The sequence below is a fragment of the Heterocephalus glaber genome, unplaced genomic scaffold (assembly GCF_053883595.1).
Source record: "Heterocephalus glaber isolate CG9 unplaced genomic scaffold, H.glaber_assembly_v1.0 deba00000594, whole genome shotgun sequence".
Taxonomy (NCBI): Eukaryota; Metazoa; Chordata; class Mammalia; order Rodentia; family Bathyergidae; genus Heterocephalus; species Heterocephalus glaber.
In genome coordinates this window covers 34,445,556-34,465,041 of record NW_028258151.1, presented here as the reverse complement: position 1 = coordinate 34,465,041, position 19,486 = coordinate 34,445,556, and the positions used below count along the sequence as shown (strand labels likewise).

General features: G+C 56.0%; 3 protein-coding genes across 5 annotated transcripts; 1 reads left to right on the top strand and 2 right to left on the bottom strand.

Moving 5' to 3' along the window:
- The first annotated feature begins 4,967 nt into the window (after window positions 1–4,967).
- On the top strand, window positions 4,968–11,199 carry C1qtnf4 (C1q and TNF related 4). The gene is made up of 2 exons (XM_004851814.4): window positions 4,968–6,737; window positions 9,825–11,199. The coding sequence occupies exons 1-2, from the start codon at window positions 5,858–5,860 to the stop codon at window positions 10,784–10,786; spliced, it is 1,842 nt and encodes a 613-aa protein (XP_004851871.4). The 5' UTR covers window positions 4,968–5,857; the 3' UTR covers window positions 10,787–11,199.
- Window positions 11,200–11,489: 290 nt separating this feature from the next.
- On the bottom strand, window positions 11,490–14,581 carry Fam180b (family with sequence similarity 180 member B). Of its 3 annotated transcripts, none has more exons than XM_087205120.1 (3): window positions 14,396–14,581; window positions 12,807–12,872; window positions 11,490–12,584 (listed from the first exon to the last, which is right to left on the bottom strand). In XM_087205120.1, exons 2-3 carry the CDS (start codon window positions 12,867–12,869, stop codon window positions 12,189–12,191), a joined length of 459 nt encoding a protein of 152 aa, XP_087061246.1. In that variant the 5' UTR covers window positions 12,870–12,872; window positions 14,396–14,581; the 3' UTR covers window positions 11,490–12,188. The 3 variants fall into 3 exon arrangements, with proteins under 3 accessions (XP_087061246.1, XP_021119832.1, XP_004851872.1); XM_021264173.2 differs by having other exon boundaries at window positions 12,807–12,877; window positions 14,396–14,578; XM_004851815.4 differs by lacking the exon at window positions 14,396–14,581 and adding an exon at window positions 13,593–14,334 and having other exon boundaries at window positions 12,807–12,877.
- On the bottom strand, window positions 14,499–19,467 carry Ndufs3 (NADH:ubiquinone oxidoreductase core subunit S3). The gene is made up of 7 exons (XM_004851822.4): window positions 19,331–19,467; window positions 19,156–19,221; window positions 17,664–17,761; window positions 17,307–17,456; window positions 15,679–15,804; window positions 15,476–15,595; window positions 14,499–14,742 (listed from the first exon to the last, which is right to left on the bottom strand). Exons 1-7 carry the CDS (start codon window positions 19,392–19,394, stop codon window positions 14,575–14,577), a joined length of 792 nt encoding a protein of 263 aa, XP_004851879.2. The 5' UTR covers window positions 19,395–19,467; the 3' UTR covers window positions 14,499–14,574.
- Window positions 19,468–19,486: the final 19 nt, after the last annotated feature.

Here is a 19,486-nt window from a genome sequence, read left to right as displayed (position 1 = left end):
TGGGAGGCTGAGGCAGGAGGATGGCAAGTTTGAACCCAGCCTGGGCAACTTGGCAACTTATGGCGATCTAGTCTCAAAATAAAAAAAGGGGGCTGGGGGTGTCGCTCAGTGCAATGGCCCTGGATTCCATCCTCGGTAGTGCAAAGCAAACCTACAAAAAAAAAGAAGGAAGGAAGGAGGGGAAGGAAGGAAGGAAGAGAGAGAGAGAGAGAAGGAAGGAAGGAAGGAAGGATAGAAAGAAAAGAGAAAGAAGGAAGGAAAAGGAAAGAAAATGAGCAACAACGGAGGGAGGTGTCGCCACCTGCTGTTCACGCGCACTGTCCCCTCCCCTCCTCCCACAGAGCTCGCTCCGTCCCCCCCCCCCCCGCAAGCTCTCGCGTCCCTCGGGGCGCCCCACTCCTCCGCCCTGGGGCAACACAGCCCCGCCAGCATAGCATCCCTAAGGGCTCTGAGCGGGTGCCGGCCTGGCCGCCGTCTGGGCCACACCGGGAAGCGCGGGTGCGGTTCAGGGCAGCGCGCGCGAAAATAGCAGCCAGGGCCCAAGGCTTGGGGGCACTGAACCCGGGCCCGTGCGTGCGCGAAGCCTGTGCTCCACCGCCGAGCTCCATCCCAGCCTTTTACGCTGCGTTCCGTTCTGAGGCAGGGTTTCACAAGGCCACCGTGTTACAGGCTGAATCCAAGCCCGTCCTTCCCGCCTCGGCCTCTCAGAGCTGGAAGTCCGATGCACGCCGCCCCGCGCTGGGCTCAGCTCTGCCTTCCTCCGGGGCCGCTGTTGCGGCTGGACCTTGGAGCCCCAAGGGGACAGGGGACAAAGGGGGATTCAGAACTTGGTCCTCGCAGCCCCAGAGGGACCCCCGATGGAGGGAACCCCCGGGCCGAGCTGGCCGGGACAGCGGTCTCTCCTGCCGGCCTGTGTGCTCCGCCGCGCCGCCTCTTTCAGGTCTCCCGGCCGCTGCTGTCTTTCTCATTAGCTCCTCGGGTCGCAGGGGGGCCCTTGGGCTCAGCGCGCTGCTAATTCGCTGTAATCCTGAGGCGAGGCAGGAGGCTAATTACCTAGCAAGGGTGCCTCGGGCGGGCGGAGTCTGCCCTGTCTCCTCTGGATCCTCCTGCCCCTCCTCTCCCGTTTATCGCCCATCCTGCTTCCGGGGTAATCTGAAAATAGGCGGCGAGCGCACCTTTGCTTCCAGCCGCATCTAAGCCTCAGACCTGGCTCACCTGCCCTGACTTCCCTCCCAAACCCTTCCCTTTCAAAGCCTTGCGCAGTACCTGCCCCAAGCCACCGTCCATGCCACTTACATCTTTGTTCCTATTTTCACTTTTAATTAGATCTAACCTCCACTCCTCCAGCTGCACCTCCATCTCACCTGTCAAAGCCTTGTCCAAAATAAAAAAAGAAGAAATATCTGGGCGTGGTGATGCATGCCTATCATCTCAGCACTGGAGGCTGAGGCAAGAGCATTATCATAAGGTTAAGTCCAACCTGAACTACAGTACACATTGAGACCCTGTCTCAAAACAAAAACCCCCAAAAGCCTGGCACTACTTCGAGGCAGCATCCTTTGTGACCTTCGACTGATCCTCCAAGCAGGATGACTTCCTCCTTCAGCTCCCATAATACCCTGTGGCTCTCTCCTGGTGCCGATATGAGATATAATTTATTCTATTACTCTCTCATTCTTTGTGTCAATACCCACCCCTCCCACTACATAAGTAGCTCCTTGAGGGCAAGGTCTAGGGCTCCCTCCTCTCAGCTTCTTCCTGAGCACCTACCTGGTACTGAACCTTAGAACACTTCATTGTCTCCTGGCCCAAGGCGGTATCTGGAGCTCCAACCTTCAGATCCACATTCCAGGAAGAGGGAAGAGACAAGAAATGGGCCTCCGGACTGAGTTGGGCTCACTGCTTCCCTTCCAAGTCAAGAAGTCATCTTTGGGCCAGGGATTTAGCTCAGTGGTTCTGCCGCCTGCCTTGAGAGCAAAAGGTCCTGAGTTTGATCCCCGGTACCAAAAATAAAACAAAACAAAAAAAAGAAGTCATCTTTATTTTAATGATGAAATAAGAAGGCAGAGAGATGTTGAGAAGACAGGAGGCTGCAGAGCCTCAGGGCTAAGCAATGGGTTTTGGAACCAAACAGACCTGAGTTTGAATCCCATCCCTGCATTAAGCTCTTTATTCTTCATTTGTAAAATTGGATGAGTGATATCTACTTCAGGGGATGTTAAGAATGTTCGAAGGCTGGGGATTTAGCTCAGTGGTTCCAGTGCCTGCCTCGAAAATGCAAGGACCGGAGTTCGATCCCTGGTACCAAAAAAAAAAAAAGAATGTTCGATAGGAAAATGGAAGTGAAAAGCACTTAGCAAAAATGCCAAGTATTGGGCCGGGGATTTAGCTCAGTGGTTTCGCCACCTGCTGCACAAGTGCAAGGACCCAAGTTCGATCCCCGGTACCAATAAAAAAAAAAAAAAGCCAAATTTCCAGTGTCTTATTCCCCCAATAACAGCCAGAGACAAGGATTCAGTGCAAATAGTTTATTTAGGAGGTGATCCCAAGAAATGGGGGTGGGGGTGAGACAAGAAAAGAAGGAAAGACAGTAAAGCCCACAGATGTACGGAAAATATATTTAGTCCTCTAGAACATGCCCTGCCATGGGAGTCAGAATGGTCCCACCGAGGGGCCAGAAATCTGAATGTTCATCCTCCAGCTCGAATCCTCCTGGGTAAGGGTTCCCTGGGGTGTTAGCTCCCCAGCATGTCTCCCCCACCCATGCTCACTGCCCAGCCCAGCATGCCCACTGGAGAGACATGGTGTCATGGTTTAGATCTACCATGTTCCCAAAAAGTCTCATGTGTTTAGAGGTGGGGCTTTTGGAAGGTGATTGGATCATGGGGACATGGTACTTACTAGCGGACCAACTATTGATGAGTTCATAGCTGAATATGCTATTAGGAGGTAGGGCCTGGTGGCAAGAGGCAGATCTCTAGGGCAGTTACCTGGAAGTCCTTGGCTCCTCCCTTTTGCTTCTTGGTGGCCACAGATTGAGAAGCTTTGCTCTGCAAGGCCCTTCCATCATGCTTTCTGCCTTGCAGCCAGTAAACCATGGACTGAACTCACTTAAACCATGAGCCAAATTAAACCTTTCCTCTTTTTACCTTTTTTTTTTCTTTGGTACTGGGGATCGAACTCGGGTCCTTGCACTTTCAAGGCGGGTGCTGCAACCACTGAGCTAAATCCCCAGCCAAAACCTTTCCTCTTTTAAGTTCCAAGTGTCATGTATTTTGTCCCAGCAATGGGAAAGCTGACTAAAACGGAAAATTGCTACCAAGAATGGGGTTGTTGCTGTTACTATACTTGACCAAGTGGTTCAGAAGCCTCTGGAGCTGGTTCATGGGAGGAATTTAGAAAGATTTGGAGATGCAGGCTACAGAAGCCCTAGAATGCTGAAGCTGAGCTTGATGAGGGATTCTGGTCAGAGCTCAGAAGACCAGAATGCAGACAGTAAAGTCCAGGCTCAGGGGTTTCAGCTGGAAACAAGGACTCCCTTGCCATTTGGAGTAGAAGCTACCTGTTACATTCTTGCAAAAAATTTGTTTATATTTTGCCCATGTCCTGAGACTGAAATTATGGATGGTCTCATTTCTTTTATGCCTCTATTTCTCCCTTTTGGTATGGGAATGGTTAGTGTTTTTTATTGTTTTTATTATTTATTTATTTATTTATTTTGGTACCAGGGATCAAACTTGGGTCCTTACGCTTGCACAGCAGGCGGCAAAACCACTGAGCTAAATCCCTGGCCCTTGTTTTTATTTTTTTTAATCATTTTTTTTGGTATCAGGGATCAAACTCAGGACCTTGCACTTGGGAGGCAGGCAGTGGCACCACTGAGCTAAATCCCCAGCCCTACCATGTGTTATTGTACATTGGAAGTATTTAACTTTGTTTTTGATTTTTCACAGCTAACAGTTTGCCTTGAGTCTCAGAGACTTTGGATGAACTTTTCAGCAATGCTGGAACTGTTAAGACTTTGGCAACTCTTAGGGACTAAAGGCTCTTTGTATAATGAGGAAGACATGAGCCTTTTGGGGACCAGAGGTGACATGTTATGATTTAGATCTAAAATGTACCCCCAGAGTCTCATGCTCAATGGTGGGGCCTGCTGGGAGGTAGTCACTGGAAATGTGGCCAGGAAAGGTGTGTTCTTGTTCCCAGCTCCTCTCTTCTCTCACTGGTCTCTGGCTGCCAGGAGTCTAACAGTTTTTCTTAGCTATTCCCTTCCACCATGTTGTTTCTGCCTTGGAGCTGGTGGGCCATGGACCAAACCTGCTGAAATCATGAGCCCAAATCAACCTGTCCTCCTTCAAGACTGGGGTGTTGGTTACTGTGTCCCAGAGTTGGGGAAGTTAACTAAAACACCCAGGGAGCAGGAGCAGGTTCAGGAGCTGTGGGCAGGTGAACCCAGGCAGCCCTGGGAGTGTGGATGGATGACCACAGTACTGCTGTTAAAATCACTCTGGTTGGGCCAGTGATTTAGCTCAGTGGTTCCACCACCTGCTTTGCAAGTGCAAGGTCCTGAGTTCGATCCCCGGTACCAAAAAAAAAGTCACTCTGGTTGTACCACAGAGTGCCAGCACACAAGAACCACAACCGACCCTGGGGCTCTATGCTCTGAGCCCCGCTGCCCTCCACTCCTACTGTCCCCTCTGGTGCCCTGGACTTCCGCTCTGGTGGCCTTACACCCTGGGCTGCCCTCCACACCCACCAGCTCCTGGCACCATCTTTTCCTGTCCCTTCCCCATAGCTTCGCCTTCCCAGCAGTCCTGTGTTGTCTGCCTCTGCTCCACCCTGACTTCTCTAGTGAGGGCTCTTTTCTGGGGCCCAGGATAAGTGTCAATGACTCCCAGCTCCAGTCAGACCTCACTTTGGATTTGTATTTTTTTGTTTTGTTCCAGTTTTTTTTTTTTTTTTGATACCGGGGATCAAACTTGGGAACCTTACACTTGTGAGGCAGGCGCCGGAACCACTGAGTTAAATCCCCAGCCCTTGTTCCAGTTTTTGACTTTTTGAGATGGTCTCACTATTTCAGACTGGCCTTGAACTCACACTGATCCTCCTGCTTCAGCCTCCTGAGTGCTGGGATTTTTTGGTTTGTTTTGTTTCTTTGAGAGTGGGTCTCATCATGTTACCCAAGCTGGTTTGGAACTCCTAGGTTTAAGTGATCCTCCTGCCTCAGTCTTCCGAGTGGTTGGGACTATAGGTGCCAGTTGGGGTTGATTGATCTGGCCCCCACCAAACTGGCACACTATTGGAATCACACCTTTAAAAGAGCTATTCCAGCCAGCTGTGGTGGCACGAAGCTGTAATCCCAGCCCTTGGGAGGCTGAGGCAGGAAGATCCCCCCATGTTTGCAGCCAACCTGGGCTACATAATGAGTTGACTACATAGCAAGACCCTGTCTCAAAAAAAAAAAAACAAAAAGTGGGCCACCCTACTCTGCTGGTGCAGAGGGGTACCATGCCCTAAGACAGTAGGGGGTGCCACAGGTCGGCTTCCAGCCTTGCCCAGCCCTCCTGTCCCTCCCTGTGTGCCCTGTCCCACCCTGACCCTGCCTCCTGCCCTCCCACAGGCTGTGGCACAAGATTTTCAAGATGGTGAAGCAGATAGCTGTGGTCAGCCAAGGGCCAGAGGGGTGCTTTGCCTTGTTCCCCCCCCCCCCCGCTCCCCCAGCCAGCTGGAAACACTTCCTTCACTGCACAAGTTTGCCGCCTTTCCCCCATTCCCCCCATTCACTGCTGTGGCCTGGAAGCTTCACCACCCTCTTAGGACCGCCAGGCACTCTCTGCACAGAGGACTGGGCCCAGGGATGTCTGCAGAGTTCCAGAAGGGATGCTCCAGAGGGCAGAGCCCCAGCAGGGGGACCGTCCTGGAGTCAGGACCGCAGCGCAAGTCCCCAAGCTGCCACCTCCACAGCCCAGGCCCACAGCCAAGGGCAGGGGCCCCGCGGGGCAGGGTGTCCGTGTCCCCCTCTGCCCTTCCCAACCCTCCCCAGCGGGGCCCTGTGCAGCAGAGATTTCGGTCCTGCCCAGGGACCCCCTCCGTGTCATCCCTCCGGGAGGGACGCTCCGACCTGCTGATGTCGAAGCCTTTGTCTTCCTCCTGCGCCTGGCGCTGTGGGCATTTTCACAGCTGGAGGCGAGGACAGAAACCAGGGCGCTTTAAGCCTTCCTCCCCGGCGGGCGGCGACGCTGACCCGCTTGTCTTCCTTCAGCCCCTGGCCCCGAGGCCGCTCAGGCTGGACGTCTGTCCTCGTCTACCCTGCCCGTCCGCGTCTCTGCGCCCGGAGACTGCCCAGCCTGTGTGCTGCTCCCGTCCTCCCCTCCCCAAACCGCCGAGGAAGCTGATCTGTACAGTGCCCGTTTGGGCGCTGCCTCGGGCCTCAGTTTCCCCATCTGCTAACATGGTCAGTGCCGCCTGCTGCGCAGACCCAGAGGTCGCGGCGCCGAGGTCTGGCTGGGGAGGGTCCCGCGCTCGGCGCAGGCTCCGTGCGCCGCCTGCCCCTCCCCCCGCCGCCCGCTCCTCCCGCGTGGCCGTGCTCCCCTCCCCCGGCCGTCCGCTCGCCGTCCCGGGGTCCCGGCGCCCAGCTGCAGCGTGGTCAGTCCGCAGCCCCAGCGCCCGCCCCGCGCGCAGCCCGAGCCCGAGGCGGATCGCAGCGCGGACCGAACCGAGCCCAGCGCCGCGGCCAGGTGAGCGCGACTGGCAGCCGGAGCCTGGGTCCCCGCCTCGTGGCGCGGGGGTGGGGGCGCCGGCCTGGCTCCATCTCTTGAAAGGGGCATCAGGGCGCTTTGGCGTAGAGGAGGCTCAAGGGCTTGCGCTCCGGAGGGTGGAAGGTTTCGGGCGCCCTTGCCGGGGAGGGGGAACTTTTCACGAGAAAAGGATGAATTTCGGGGCTGATGGGGGTTGAGCTGGGGTGGGGACGGGGGGCTCGGAGACGCCCGCTCCCGGACATCCGCGCCTGGTGCCCGGGCTCCGGGGCTGCCCGACGCCTGTCCCAGTTTTGCTCTTTGAAGATGCCCGTGTGTGTGGAGCCTCCTCACCTGCACAGGGCCGGGAACTGCCATTTCCTCCCTCCTGAACCCCATCTGCTGGGGAGGGGGCCCAGCCGAGAAGGGGACCCAGGGCCCCGGAGGCTGGGAACCGCAGCGTGGGATCATCGTGTGGCACCGGCGGGAGGTGGCTGGGGTCAGGCAGGCAGGGGCTCTTGGAAGGGAGCAGCTAGGAAAGAAAGCAGCCCTGCGCCCTGAGACGGAATGCTGGAGAGGATTTTTGGTTTGCTTTTGTTTGCTTCACTTGCTTGTTTTCTCCTTCACGGTTGCTCCTACTATGCAGTCCCCTCGCCTCTTCTCCTGTGTTTGCAGAAAAGAGAAACTGAGGCAGGGGACAGGTTATCTGGAGATAACCCCTGTCTAAAAGACAAGAGTAGTGGGAAGGAAGGCAGCCCGAATTTGGAGTCAGCAAACCTCTTTGCAAGCCCTGCCTTAGTCCTCTGGGGATGACCTTGGCCTGGAATGTGCCCCTCTTGTTAGACCTCAGCGTTCTCATCTACAAATCAAGAGAGTGGTCACCCCCCAAGGTCGCCAAGACCGGATGTGTCCAAAAGAGCTTTGGTTCTTTGGTTTGGTTTGGTTTGGTTTTTGAGACGAGGTCTTTTTTTGGGTAGGGGGTACCAGAGATTGAACTCATGACCTTGGGCATTTGAGCCAGGGGCGGTGCCACTGAGCTAAATCCCCACCTGAGACGGGGTCTTGGTGTTCAGGTTGGCCTTGAACTTCCATGTAGTCCAGGCTGAGCTTAAACTTGAGGCGATTCTCCTGCCTCACACCCAGCTGAAAGGAGTTTTGTGGAAGGGAATGTACCGGATACTTTTGAGGTGAAACCTGCACCACTAGAGACCAGCCCTTCTCTCAGCCCTCACCAAGGAAGAACATCGTCACCCATAGGGTGCTTTTTCAGAGTTAGAGTACCGCATCCCTAGGGGCTGGTGGCTTGGGTCCCTAAGGTGAGAAGTTTGCCAGGTGCTGCTCCAGCATCCTGGCTACATTCCAGCTCTCACAGCCCTCAGATGAACACCTGGCCTGGGGAAGGCCACATCTGCTGGCCTGTACCTGGCAACTCCGCTCAGCAGGCCCCTGGCGGCTCCAGGCAACACAGAGCCACACACACAACAGGGCGTTTCCCAGAGAAGCTCTTGTCCAGCTCTGTCTCCTGCTTAGCGTTACTGCCTTTAGGGTTCTGCCCTCCTAGGACGAGCAATGGGATCCCGTGCACCCTGCCACCCTCCTCTCAGGGGCAGGGGTTCCCGAGTCCCTCACCCTGATGTCAAGGACTCAATTGCGGCCTCTCCCAGGGCCACCTGGATAGTGCTGGTGTTTGCAAGCCCTCATCTGCCATCTCCAAGTCCTCTCAGCGAGCTGGTGAAGCAGGTCCCTGCTCGTTACACGGAGCCCAGAGAGATTCAGAAGCTCCCTGAGGGCTCACAGCCTGAGCCTGGGGAGCAGGATGTGAGCTCAGATCTAGGTATCTGTGCATTCAGTTCCACCTCTGAGGAACAAAGTCAGGGGGTGGCTTCACAGCTTTACCAAGGCCCTGCCAGAACTTTGCTCCCTTTCCTGTCCAGCACCCCCTGGGTCTCTTCTGCCCCACAGGACCGTCACCTCCCTTTCCCTCTGATTTCACGGTGGGGGAGCTGCCTCAAATCCCAACTGTTCTGGCCTCCTCTGGGCAGGAAGGATGCCTGGGTCAGAGACCCTTTGTGAGGGTCAGGAGGGGTCAGGGAAAGGCCATTTCCTTTCCTACGCAGAGGATCTGAAACAGTCACTGTCATGGTGGAGACTGGTCCCAAGAGCTAGTGCCTGCCTTGATGGGAAGGCCACGGACCAGAGGGGACTACAGGAAAATGCAGCAAACCACAGGCTGAGGGACACTTAGCATGCTCTGGTCACCCCTGTGCTACCAGAGCCAAGAGTGCCGAGGGGCAGACAGGTGGGCTGGGCACACAGGGCTGCAGGCCTCCTGGGCCACCGCCTGAGTTCTGCTTGTCTGTGCTATGTGTGTGCAGCATCCACCCGAGAGGAGGTTCATGCTTAAAGGAAGGAAAGAGAGGTGGAGAATCACTGGCCTCAGTTCTGAAATGCAGCAGCCATCCCGATTGTCAGATGTGCACATTCCCAGGCCTCCGCCCAGACTCTGGGATGGGCCCAGCTGTGCGTGTGTGTTTTCATGATAATTGGGGAGTGAACCCAGAGCCGTGGCTCTGAGCTGCATTCCTAGCCCTTTTTATTTTGAGACAGGGCCTCACTAAGTCTGTAAGTTGCCCAGCCTTGCCTTCAACTTGCAGATGTGCATCACCACGGCTATGTGCTATTTATTTGGGGGTTTTTTATTTGTTTTGTTTTGAGACAAGATCTCTCCATGTAGTTCAGGCTGACCTTGAACTCACTATGTAGCCCAGGCAAGCCTCAAACAGGCAGTGATACTCTAGTCTCAGCCTCCCAAACTGCTGAGATTGCAGGTGTGCACCACCATGCCCTGTCTGTTTTAGTTGTTTCTTGGTACGGGGGATCGCATTCGGGACCTCGCACTTGACAGGCCGTGTCTATTTTAATAGGCCCTCCGTGTGACTCTGAGATGCTGACAAGTGTGGGGGGTGCTGACCTAGCCCTGGTTGCAGGAAAGCTGACAGCGATCCTTGGGTCCGGGGCAGGGCTAGGAAGAGCACCCCGTCTGCGATCAGTTCCAGGCGCCATGTTCCCCTCTCCCGCCTGTCTCCCCAGGAGCCATGCTGCTTCTCCTGCTTGGCCTGCTGGGTCCAGCTACCTGCTGGGCCCTGGGCCCAGCCCCCGAGCCAGGCTCCTTGGGGCTGCGCTCGGCCTTCTCAGCGGCCCGCACCACGCCGCTGGAGGGCACGTCGGAGATGGCTGTGACCTTCGACAAAGTGCTGGTGAACATCGGTGGCGACTTCGACGCGGCCACAGGGCGCTTCCGCTGCCGCGTGCCGGGCGCCTACTTCTTTTCTTTCACGGCCGGCAAGGCCCCTCACAAGAGCCTGTCGGTGATGCTGGTGCGCAACCGCGACGAGGTGCAGGCGCTGGCCTTCGACGAGCAGCGCCGGCCCAGCACAAGGCGCGCCGCCAGCCAGAGCGCCATGCTGCAGCTCGACTATGGCGACACGGTGTGGCTGCGCCTGCACGGCGCCCCACAGTACGCGCTGGGCTCGCCGGGCGCCACCTTCAGCGGCTACCTGGTGTACGCCGATGCCGACGCGCCCGCGCATGCGCCCTCGGAGCCGCGCTCTGCCTTCTCGGCGGCGCGCACGCGCAGTCTAGTGGGCGCGGACGCGAGCCCAGGGCCTCGACACCGGCCGCTCGCCTTTGACACCGAGCTCGTCAACATCGGCGGCGACTTCGACGCGGCGGCCGGCGTGTTCCGCTGCCGCCTGCCTGGCGCCTACTTCTTCTCTTTCACGCTGGGCAAGATGCCGCGCAAGACGCTGTCGGTGAAGCTGATGAAGAACCGCGATGAGGTGCAGGCCATGATCTACGACGACGGCGCCTCGCGGCGCCGCGAGATGCAGAGCCAAAGCGTGATGCTGCCGCTGCGGCGCGGTGACGCCGTGTGGCTGCTCAGCCACGACCACGATGGCTACGGCGCCTACAGCAACCACGGCAAGTACATCACCTTCTCTGGCTTCCTGGTGTACCCCGACCTCACCGCTGACGGCGACCCAGAGCTCTGAGGCCGCCTGAGAGGGGACAGGGACCAGGGTCGGGCCGGGTGCGGGGCGTGCATGCGGGGACCCCGCGCTTATCTCCACCAATAAAGTGCGCCTGCGCGGTCCTCACTGTGCGGCTTCTCTTACCCGGGGCGCGCTGAGCACTGCAGCTCGGGTCGGGGTCGGGTTCGGGGTCAGGTTGCCAGGGTGTGAGTGGGAATGTGAAGCATAGTCGCCTACCCTGTGGTGGGCCGAACCCTGTGTCCTTGTTCAGTCGGTCCCTCTTGATTTTGTTTTTCTGGTATACTCGGGATTGAACCCAGCCCTTCGTGCTGAGCTACATCCCCAGCGCTCCCACCCCCCGCCCCGCCTTGTATTTTTTATTTGGAGACAGGGTCTGGGTAAATAAATTGGTCGGGCTAGACTTGAACTTGTGATCCTCCTGCCTCGGTCTTCCTGAGTGCTGGGATTACAGATGTGTGCCACCGCACCTGCTGATTTACAGCCTTATTCTTAGGGCCCTTCTGATTTCTGTTTATGACAAGGGACAGCTTCCCAATGTAAAGCTAGGATAGAAGGAAACAGCATGTTTCTTCCAGCAGGGTGTGGGAATGGGGTGAAGGGTTGATGCACAGTTGCCCAGCCTCCTGCCCTCCCAGGACAAGGGTGATATGACAGGACATCCTTAGACAGCTTCTGCAGAAGAATGACACATATGCCCCAGGAGGCCAGAGCAGAGTCTTTTATGGGAAGAACTACAGTCAGCGGCCTCCCCCAGCTAGTCTGAGTGGGTGGGTCCCCTTCCAGCCTTGTTCTTGCTGAGATGTTCATGGGAGGCTTGTTGACCTGGAACCAAAGTCATTTTTTTCTCCCTCCCCAAAGATGTAATGTTCTTCCACCTGCTTTCCTTCCCTCCACAGAGAAATGCTTGAGAAGTCCTCTGTGCACAGGCCCAGATGGGGAACTGGGGATGGTGGTGGGGAGCAGAGCCTGGTCAGGCTTGAAGGGAATATGGGAATCAGGACTGAGTGCTGGGATTCCACAGGGCCTCTCCCAGATTGCCTGGGGCTGGGAGTTGGAGAATCAGCCCTGAGCTTGCTCAGAGCAGTTTCCCTTTCCATTGCTTAAACACACTTCTCAGTCCCGATACCTGGCTCCCACATATGCACGCTCGCACACTCTACCTACATGCCTGCCTTTGGCTGTGTGCCTGCTGCCTGGACCCAGGGCCTGGACTTACCGGCTTTCCAGGTCCAGAGAACAAGGTGGGGTAAGCATCAGGGTGGGGGTACCCAGGGTGCAAGTCCAGCCCGGAGCTCTGAGTAGGAAGGTCCAGGTGTCAGGTGAGACCCCCTGCCCAGCATGGGTCTGGATCAGGTCGAGGGGGAGGTGCCAGGAAGAGGAGATGGCAGGTGAAAGGGAGGGGTCAAGGGGCGGGGTCAAGGATGGAGGCCCAGGGCCCCAGTGAAGGGGGCTGACCCTGGGGACAGAAGCCCTTGCACAGGTCCCAGAGCACTTCCTGTGCCAGGAGGGTGAAGACATGGGCCCAACGACCCATCTCCTCAGCCTCGCTGGCTGCATGGAGCCGGTAGATGCAGGATAGGCCTGTGAGGAGCAGTTGCTCAAAGTCCCAAGGGCTAAGGGGAGGTCCCTCCCGGACACCCTGGAGCTGCTGCGGCCGCTGCTCAGTGCCCTCTAAGTCCCTGGGCACGAGCTGCTGCAGGAGGAGCCTGAGGCGGTGGCCTGGGCGTGTGGACGCCAGCTCCTCGTCCTGGATGTCCAGCTGCCCCGTGACGTCCAGTTCCAGACCAGCCCAGAGCAGCTGCAAGGGAAGCCATTTCAGGGGTGACTGTGGCCAGGGAGGGGGGCAGGGAGCAGGAGGGGGGCAGGAAGCAAGAGTGGGCCGGTGGGGTGTAAGCAGGCATAGGACCCAGGCTGGGCTGCCCCCACCCTGGTGGACCCATGAGGAGACATTTGGCTTCCCGACCTTGAGCTTAGAGACCACTGGACACTCCCACCCCCATGTCCCGGGCTGGGGAATGACCTCAAGCATCACTTCCGGTGCCTCTGGCTCCTTCAGGCCACCTCCCATGCCGGTGCTGTCCATGGGCTGCCCTGGGACAGCAGAGAGGACTCAGGCCCTGCACCCTCCACCCTGAACAGCCCAGTGCTCCCAGCTGCCAGGAGGGCCCCTCTGGCTCATCTTCTGCAAAGGGCAGGAGTGCCAGCTCAGGCCCTGCACCCTGTGCACACAGACACACAGACACCCACCCTCCCAGGTCTGGGCCTTAGGACTCCAGAGAATGACAACAAGCCCCATCACCATCCTGCCAAATGCCCAGGGCTCCTCTCTGTGCACAATGGCCTTGGTAAAAAGCCCCAAGCCAGTGGGTCCCAGGGCTATTCCCATCCACCTTCCCTCCCTGCAGTCATCTGGGGACACTGTGACCTCAATGCCAGTGACCCTCCACCAAGGACAAGGACCTCTTTGGGAAGGGCATACTGTTTGCCACGACTCTTCAGTATTAGATGGTGTGTAAGGTGAGGAGGATGGGATGGGGCAGTGTCTTCTGTCCCCCCACCGTGCAGTGCTGCCTCGCCTTGCAGTGACTGTCCCCAGACCAGAAGACCCTGCTGTGGACATCAGCCGGCACAAGCCCAGGGCCCAACTGTCTGGAGCCAGGTCACCAGGGCATCTCCAGGGCTCTGTGGAGTTGCTTGGTTCTGGGCCTTCGGTCCACACCATCACCTACTGCAACACCCAGCCGTCTGGTCCCCACCAGCCTACAGCTCTCTGCCCTTCAACGCTCTGCCCCTGAGGCCCCGTTACCTGCAAGGTGCTGGGTCGGAGTCACCCCAGGGAGGAGACAAATGGCAGCCACCAGATAAAGGGTCCTGGCCATGCTGCACTGCATCCTGAGTCTCACTCGCTCTAGCAGCTGCGGCCCCTCATCTGCCAACCACAGCTACACTCCCAACTTCCCACCAACTGCTCAGGCTCCACTCTGCGTGTCAGGCTCCGGGGCGGGGCTGGCTGTGGCCTTGTCACCTCCCAGGGGCTTTTCCACGCCTTAGGAATGAGGACTCTGCTTTGCCAGACGGGTGGGATGCGTAGTTAATGGAAAAAGGCGTTTGTAGCAGCCAGCTTTGGCTTGGCCTTCCCTGGCCAAGGAAATACCTCTGGCAGTGATCCTGCCTTCCTGTCTTCACTCCTAAAACATCAGCTACCGAGGCCAGCATGACACCCAGCCCAGTGCACTCCAGGGAGACCCTCAGCCACCGAGCATCAGCTGCAGAGCCCAGTCCTTCGGTGGGACGGTGAGTGAGCTGTGAGGTACCAGGGGGACAGAGCCCAGTGCTCCCTCCTCATGGGGGGGTTCCGCCCATGCTCCCAGACCCGTCAGCTGCCACCAGAGACTGCTGAGATGCAGGCTTTCTCCAGGAGCTGCCGATAGCCCTCAGCTCTCACTGGGGCCACGCCACACCCATCTCCAACCTTGTGCACTGCGCGCACTTAGAAAATCCCTCAGAAACACCCCAGTCGGATGTGGTGGTACGTGAATCACTGCAGGCTCAAGGCCAACCTGAACTACACAGCAAGACCCTGTCTCAAGAAGCAGAAAAGTGATGTACCCAGGCCTTCGGGGCACTCTGGAAGCTGGCTAGAGTCCCATCACGGCCTCCCTGCTTCCAAGGCAGGGTCTCCTCTGCCCTTTAAGCACACAGCAGGCACAAGTCCAGGCAGGAATTTATTTACAGTCTCCATGGCAGGCAGGAAGGGCACTCTCCAGGACCCGAATGCCTCCTGAGGGCTACTTGGCTTCGGGCTTCTGGTCTCCAGCTTGGAGCTTGGGAGTCTCAGGGGGCTGACGGTAGGCAGGGAAAGCCTCCCAAGGGCTGTTTAGGTCAAACTTGCGGAACTCTTGGGCCAGCTCCACTGGCTCTGCCACCACACGCTTCACCTCATCGTCATAGCGTAACTGCAGGAACACAGGCAGGTGGGTACTGAGAAGCACCATGGGGAACCCCCAGCCCCTGGCCCTCTGTTCTTGACCTTTATTTTCCTGAGACAGGGTCTCACTGTATAGTCCAGGCTGGCCTTAACTCACTACATAGCCCAGACTGGGCTTGAACTTGTGGTGAGCCTCCTGTCTCAGCCTCCTGGGTGCTGGGATTACAGGCATGTGCCACTATGCACAGCTATGTCCTTGACTCATCTCACCCTCTTTCCAGGCTCTGTCAGCAAGTCTCCATCCACACCCATCACTCATCAGGTCACACTCGAGCCAGCTAGTGCATGCGAGTCCAAGATGGCCTCTACCTCTCCCTGCTGCCAGCCCCATCAGACTGCCTACCAAACACCTTCCTGGGCCAAAACATCCCTCTCCCTTCAGGTTTGGGGGCCAACTGTGTCCTGAAGGCTGCCCTTCTCATCAGAATGACCATTACAGAAAGACCATAACCTCTGGTTGACTGAGGTTACAGCGCACCAGGCTTGACACATGCATCCTGCAAGTGCTGTTACTGTGACTATGCCTCCGATGAGGAAACTGAGTCACGGGCCAGTGGAGTAGCTTGTCCCAGATTACAAAGTGAGGCTGGGACTTGGATCCCAAGCCCAGCTCTATGCTACCACCATCCATAGACCACACACCTGCCGGGCCCAGGACCCCCAGGTTCCTGCGCCTACTACCCCCATTCCACAGCTCCTACCTCAACATAGCCAGACAGGGGGAAGTCCTTCCGGAAGGGATGCCCCTCAAAGCCATAATCTGTCAGGATCCTCCTCAGGTCAGGGTGGTTAGCAAAGAAGACTCCGAACATGTCCCAGACCTCAAAAGGAGATGTTCTTAGTAGAGCAGTGCAGCAGGGCTAAGCAGGGCTCAGAGGCAGGGCCCATCCGCCCACTAACTCACCTCCCTCTCATACCAGATGGCAGCCTTGAACACCGAGACCGAGGACTCGAGGGGTGTCAGCTCGTCCGTGTAGGTCTTCACACGGATCCGGGAGTTGAAGCGCAGGGACAGCAGGTTGTAGACAATCTATGGAGATCAGGGGTGTGGGAGGACCAAGAGGGCACAGCTTGAGGGGTCTGCGCAGGCAGTTTCTGGGGAGAGCATTCCTTGGGAGGATACAGGGTGGGTTAGGGTTCTACCTGTGACCCTGCCCTCCATTTGTTTTGTTTTGGTTTTTTGAGACAGGGTCTTGCTATGTAGTTCCGGCTGACCCTGAACTCACTACATAGCTCAGGCTGGCCTCAAACTCCAGAGTGCTGGGATTACAGGTGTGTGCCACCACCTAGCCTTGCCTTCTGTGTGAAGCTCAGAACTACGACTTACACATACTTCCTTCACTTGATGGACAGAGAGCTTTCTTATGGTACATGAGGTGTTGTATGTGGTTGACCTTAGCTTTGATCACACTGACTTCAGAGCTGTTTCGGTTTTTTGTGCTCAAGATTGCCCAGCTGCTTTCTTTCTGGGCTTTTTCCTTTTGTTTTTCAGGATGAAGGTGAATGTTCTCATTTAGTATCTTTTTGTGTGTGCGTGCATGTGAACCCAAGGCCTTGAGCATGCTAAGCTCATGCTCTACCACTATGCCAGCAATGGTGGACCTCTTAGGACTTTTCAGGGATACCAATAGCCCGGTGCAGCACACATGCCATAGTTTGCCACCACTGCACTAAGCTATTCCCCTCAGACCATATTTTTTTTTTTTTTTGGTTCCGGGGATCCAACTCGGGTCCTTTCGCTTGCAAGGCAGGCGCTAGAACCACTGAGCTAAAACCCCGGCCACTACCTTATTTTTAATTGCTGCTTTGACCATTCTTTCCCAAGTCTTTCCTTTGAGTAATTCTACCTATAAAGAAACCAGCATCCCAAACCCACCAGGCTAAAAAGATAAGAATCCCCCTACAATATCAAATGACTTTTTTTTTTTGTACCAGGAATCGAACTCCAGACCTTACACTTGCCAGGCAGGTGCAGCACAACTGAGCTAAATCCCTGTCCCTCAAATAACTTTCTAATTCTGCCAGTTAACAAAAATCCCCAGGACCAGCATAAGAAACCTGCTGGACAACAGAATATCAAACCTCCCACACAGGCTATGTTTCTGACATCTAAAATTGCTAGGAACTTGGAAGCCTTGCCCCTCCTCTGCTTCACCAATGCCTCCAGCCCTTCCTTGCCACCACCTTATTTGGCAAATTGGAAAACTAAAGCTCAGAAAAATCAAACAGCACTGGGCCTAGTAGCACATACCTGTAGTCCCAGCTACTCAAAAGGGTGGACCAGGAGCTCCCTTGCACTCAGAAGTTCAAGACCAGCCCGGGCAATAAGCCAGACCCCATCTCAAACCAACCCAAAGGGCCACACAGGCCACACAGCCAGTTAGGGGCAGAGCCAGGATTCACACTTACATCTACCTGATTCTGAAGCCCTAGTTTAACTGCTATGTTCTGTTTGCCTCAACTTGAAACCGTGTGTGAGGAGGTTATGGTTCCCTCAGGCAGCTGGTAGTACTTCATCACACCTCGACTGACCTCAAAACGGTTCTGCCGAGTTGGGATGTCTACTGCCGTCAAGTCAACCAAGGATTTGAACTGTGCATTGGAGTGATCCTTGAGGAAGGTGAGCACCGGAATGACCCCATCGGGATGGATACAGACTTCCAGCTCATTGAAGCAGGTCACCTGCAGCCAGAGGAGGGGTGAGACAGGCACAGCTGTGCAGGAAGGAGCCAAGTCCAGCTGGGATAACTCGGTTTGGGAGAGAAAAGAAGCCCAAGCTTGGGATGCAGGGATCTGTGGTTTCTTTGGAACCAGGCTGTCCACTCTCACATGGTCTTAGCACATGGCTATTTCATGAGTCAGACCCCAACTACAGTAGTGAGTTATTACCTGAACTTGCTGGACATACTTGGGCAGGATTTCAGCCACATACTCCCCAAAAGCTGAGAGCTGCTTGTGGGTCACCGCATCCTGTGGCCTAACAGTGGCTAGAAAAGAAATCGTATGAGAGAAGCACAGAAGCCAGCAACCAGACCTGTATGTGTCTCATGGGCTTGAAAAGGGTGTCAGCTCTCAGCAGGGTTCCCCATAGAACTTTAAGGAAGGTGCAGGTGGAAAATTTCTCTCCCAGAGACCAGGAAGTGAGGAAGACCTGAGGGAACATCACCTCCCCTACTCTGGACAGACTCATTATTGCAGCTGAGGTATCTGCCTCTTGAACCTGTCCACGGCTGTTCCTTCACACTGCTAACACAGCACAGAGTCATCTCTCCTGCCACACTACACCTCTTAAACAGAGGAACCAGAATTAGGCTTTTTTTTTTTAACCTCCTTGGCATTTAGCCTAAACCACATTCTCAAAGTAAGAGCTTAAGAGCCCTCACAGATCATCTTACTGAAAGATGTGTGTAGAAAACCAAAGCTGGCTTATGTGGACTATCACTTAGTATTGCCATATACTCACTCATGCAGCCCTAAATCACTGGTCACGCATATCACAGGGTGGGGAGTAATGGTGAAGAGTTCTGTGCCTCTGGCCATGGGCAGACCTACTGTTTCACTAGGTCTGTGATCCTGGGCAATTTAGTTACCTGGTCTGTTTTCTTTTTCTTTTTTTTTCTTTTTTTTTTTGGTACCTGGGATGGAACTCAGGTCCTTGCGCTTGCGTAGCGGGGAAACCACTGAGCTAATCCCCGACCCCTGGTCTGTTGTTGTTTTTTTTTGAGACAGGATCGGACTATGTAGTTCGGGCAGGGTTTTGTTTTTGTTTTTGCTTTTTTTGGTACCGGGGATCGAACTCGGGACCTTGTGCTTTCAAGGCAGGCAGCGGAACCACTGAGCTAAATCCCCGGCCCTCTGGCAGGTTTTGAAGTCACTGTGTAGCCCAGGCCAGCCTTGAAATCGCTGCAGTCCTCCTGCTTCAGCCTCCTAAGTGCTGGGATTAATGGCGCGCACCACCAAGTCGGGTTGTTTCTCGACCTATGTGTGGATAGTAAAATACTACCTACTTCATAAAGTTATCCTTAGAACTAACATTCTTCACTAAAAGCCTTTGTGAGGTGCCTGACATACAGTGAGCATATAATTACGGTGAACTACTACTCTCTGAAGCGCGAGTTTTGTTTCCTGTTCCTCAAAAGGTTGCCAATTTAATCAGAAAGAGAGGGTCGTGAAAACGGACGGGGCAACCAAGGCCGTAAGACAGCGGTGTGGGGCACGGGGAAGGCTCGATTCTGATTGCAAGGTGGAGACCACTCAAATCCCCAAGGACAGATTTGCAGGTCGCAGGGCAGGGGACCTTAGAGCAAGGACAAGCATCTGGCAAAGGGAAAGAAGAGCCCCGGGCGGCAAGAGGAGAGAAGCGCAGCCTGCACATACTCACGGCGCGAGTTGGCCGCAGCGCTCTCCCTCCGCACCCACTGCAGCAGCGCCGAGGGTCGCCCAGCCCCTGCACACGAGAGAAGAGGCACAGACTCACTGCTGAGGCCTGAGGAGTCCTCCGCGTTGGGCCCGCCACTGCCTCTGTCCCTGGCCTCAGCCAGCTGACCCCCGCTTACCCCCGGCCACCACTCTGGAGCCCGCGAGCCCTCGCCACCAGACCCTGGCCGCAACGGCCGCCATATTCCCCAGATGAAGCCCGGGCAGCGGAGTGAGGGACCACAGGACGCGGAGCACCAAGGGCACGGACCGGAAGCGGAAGTGTAACGGATCTT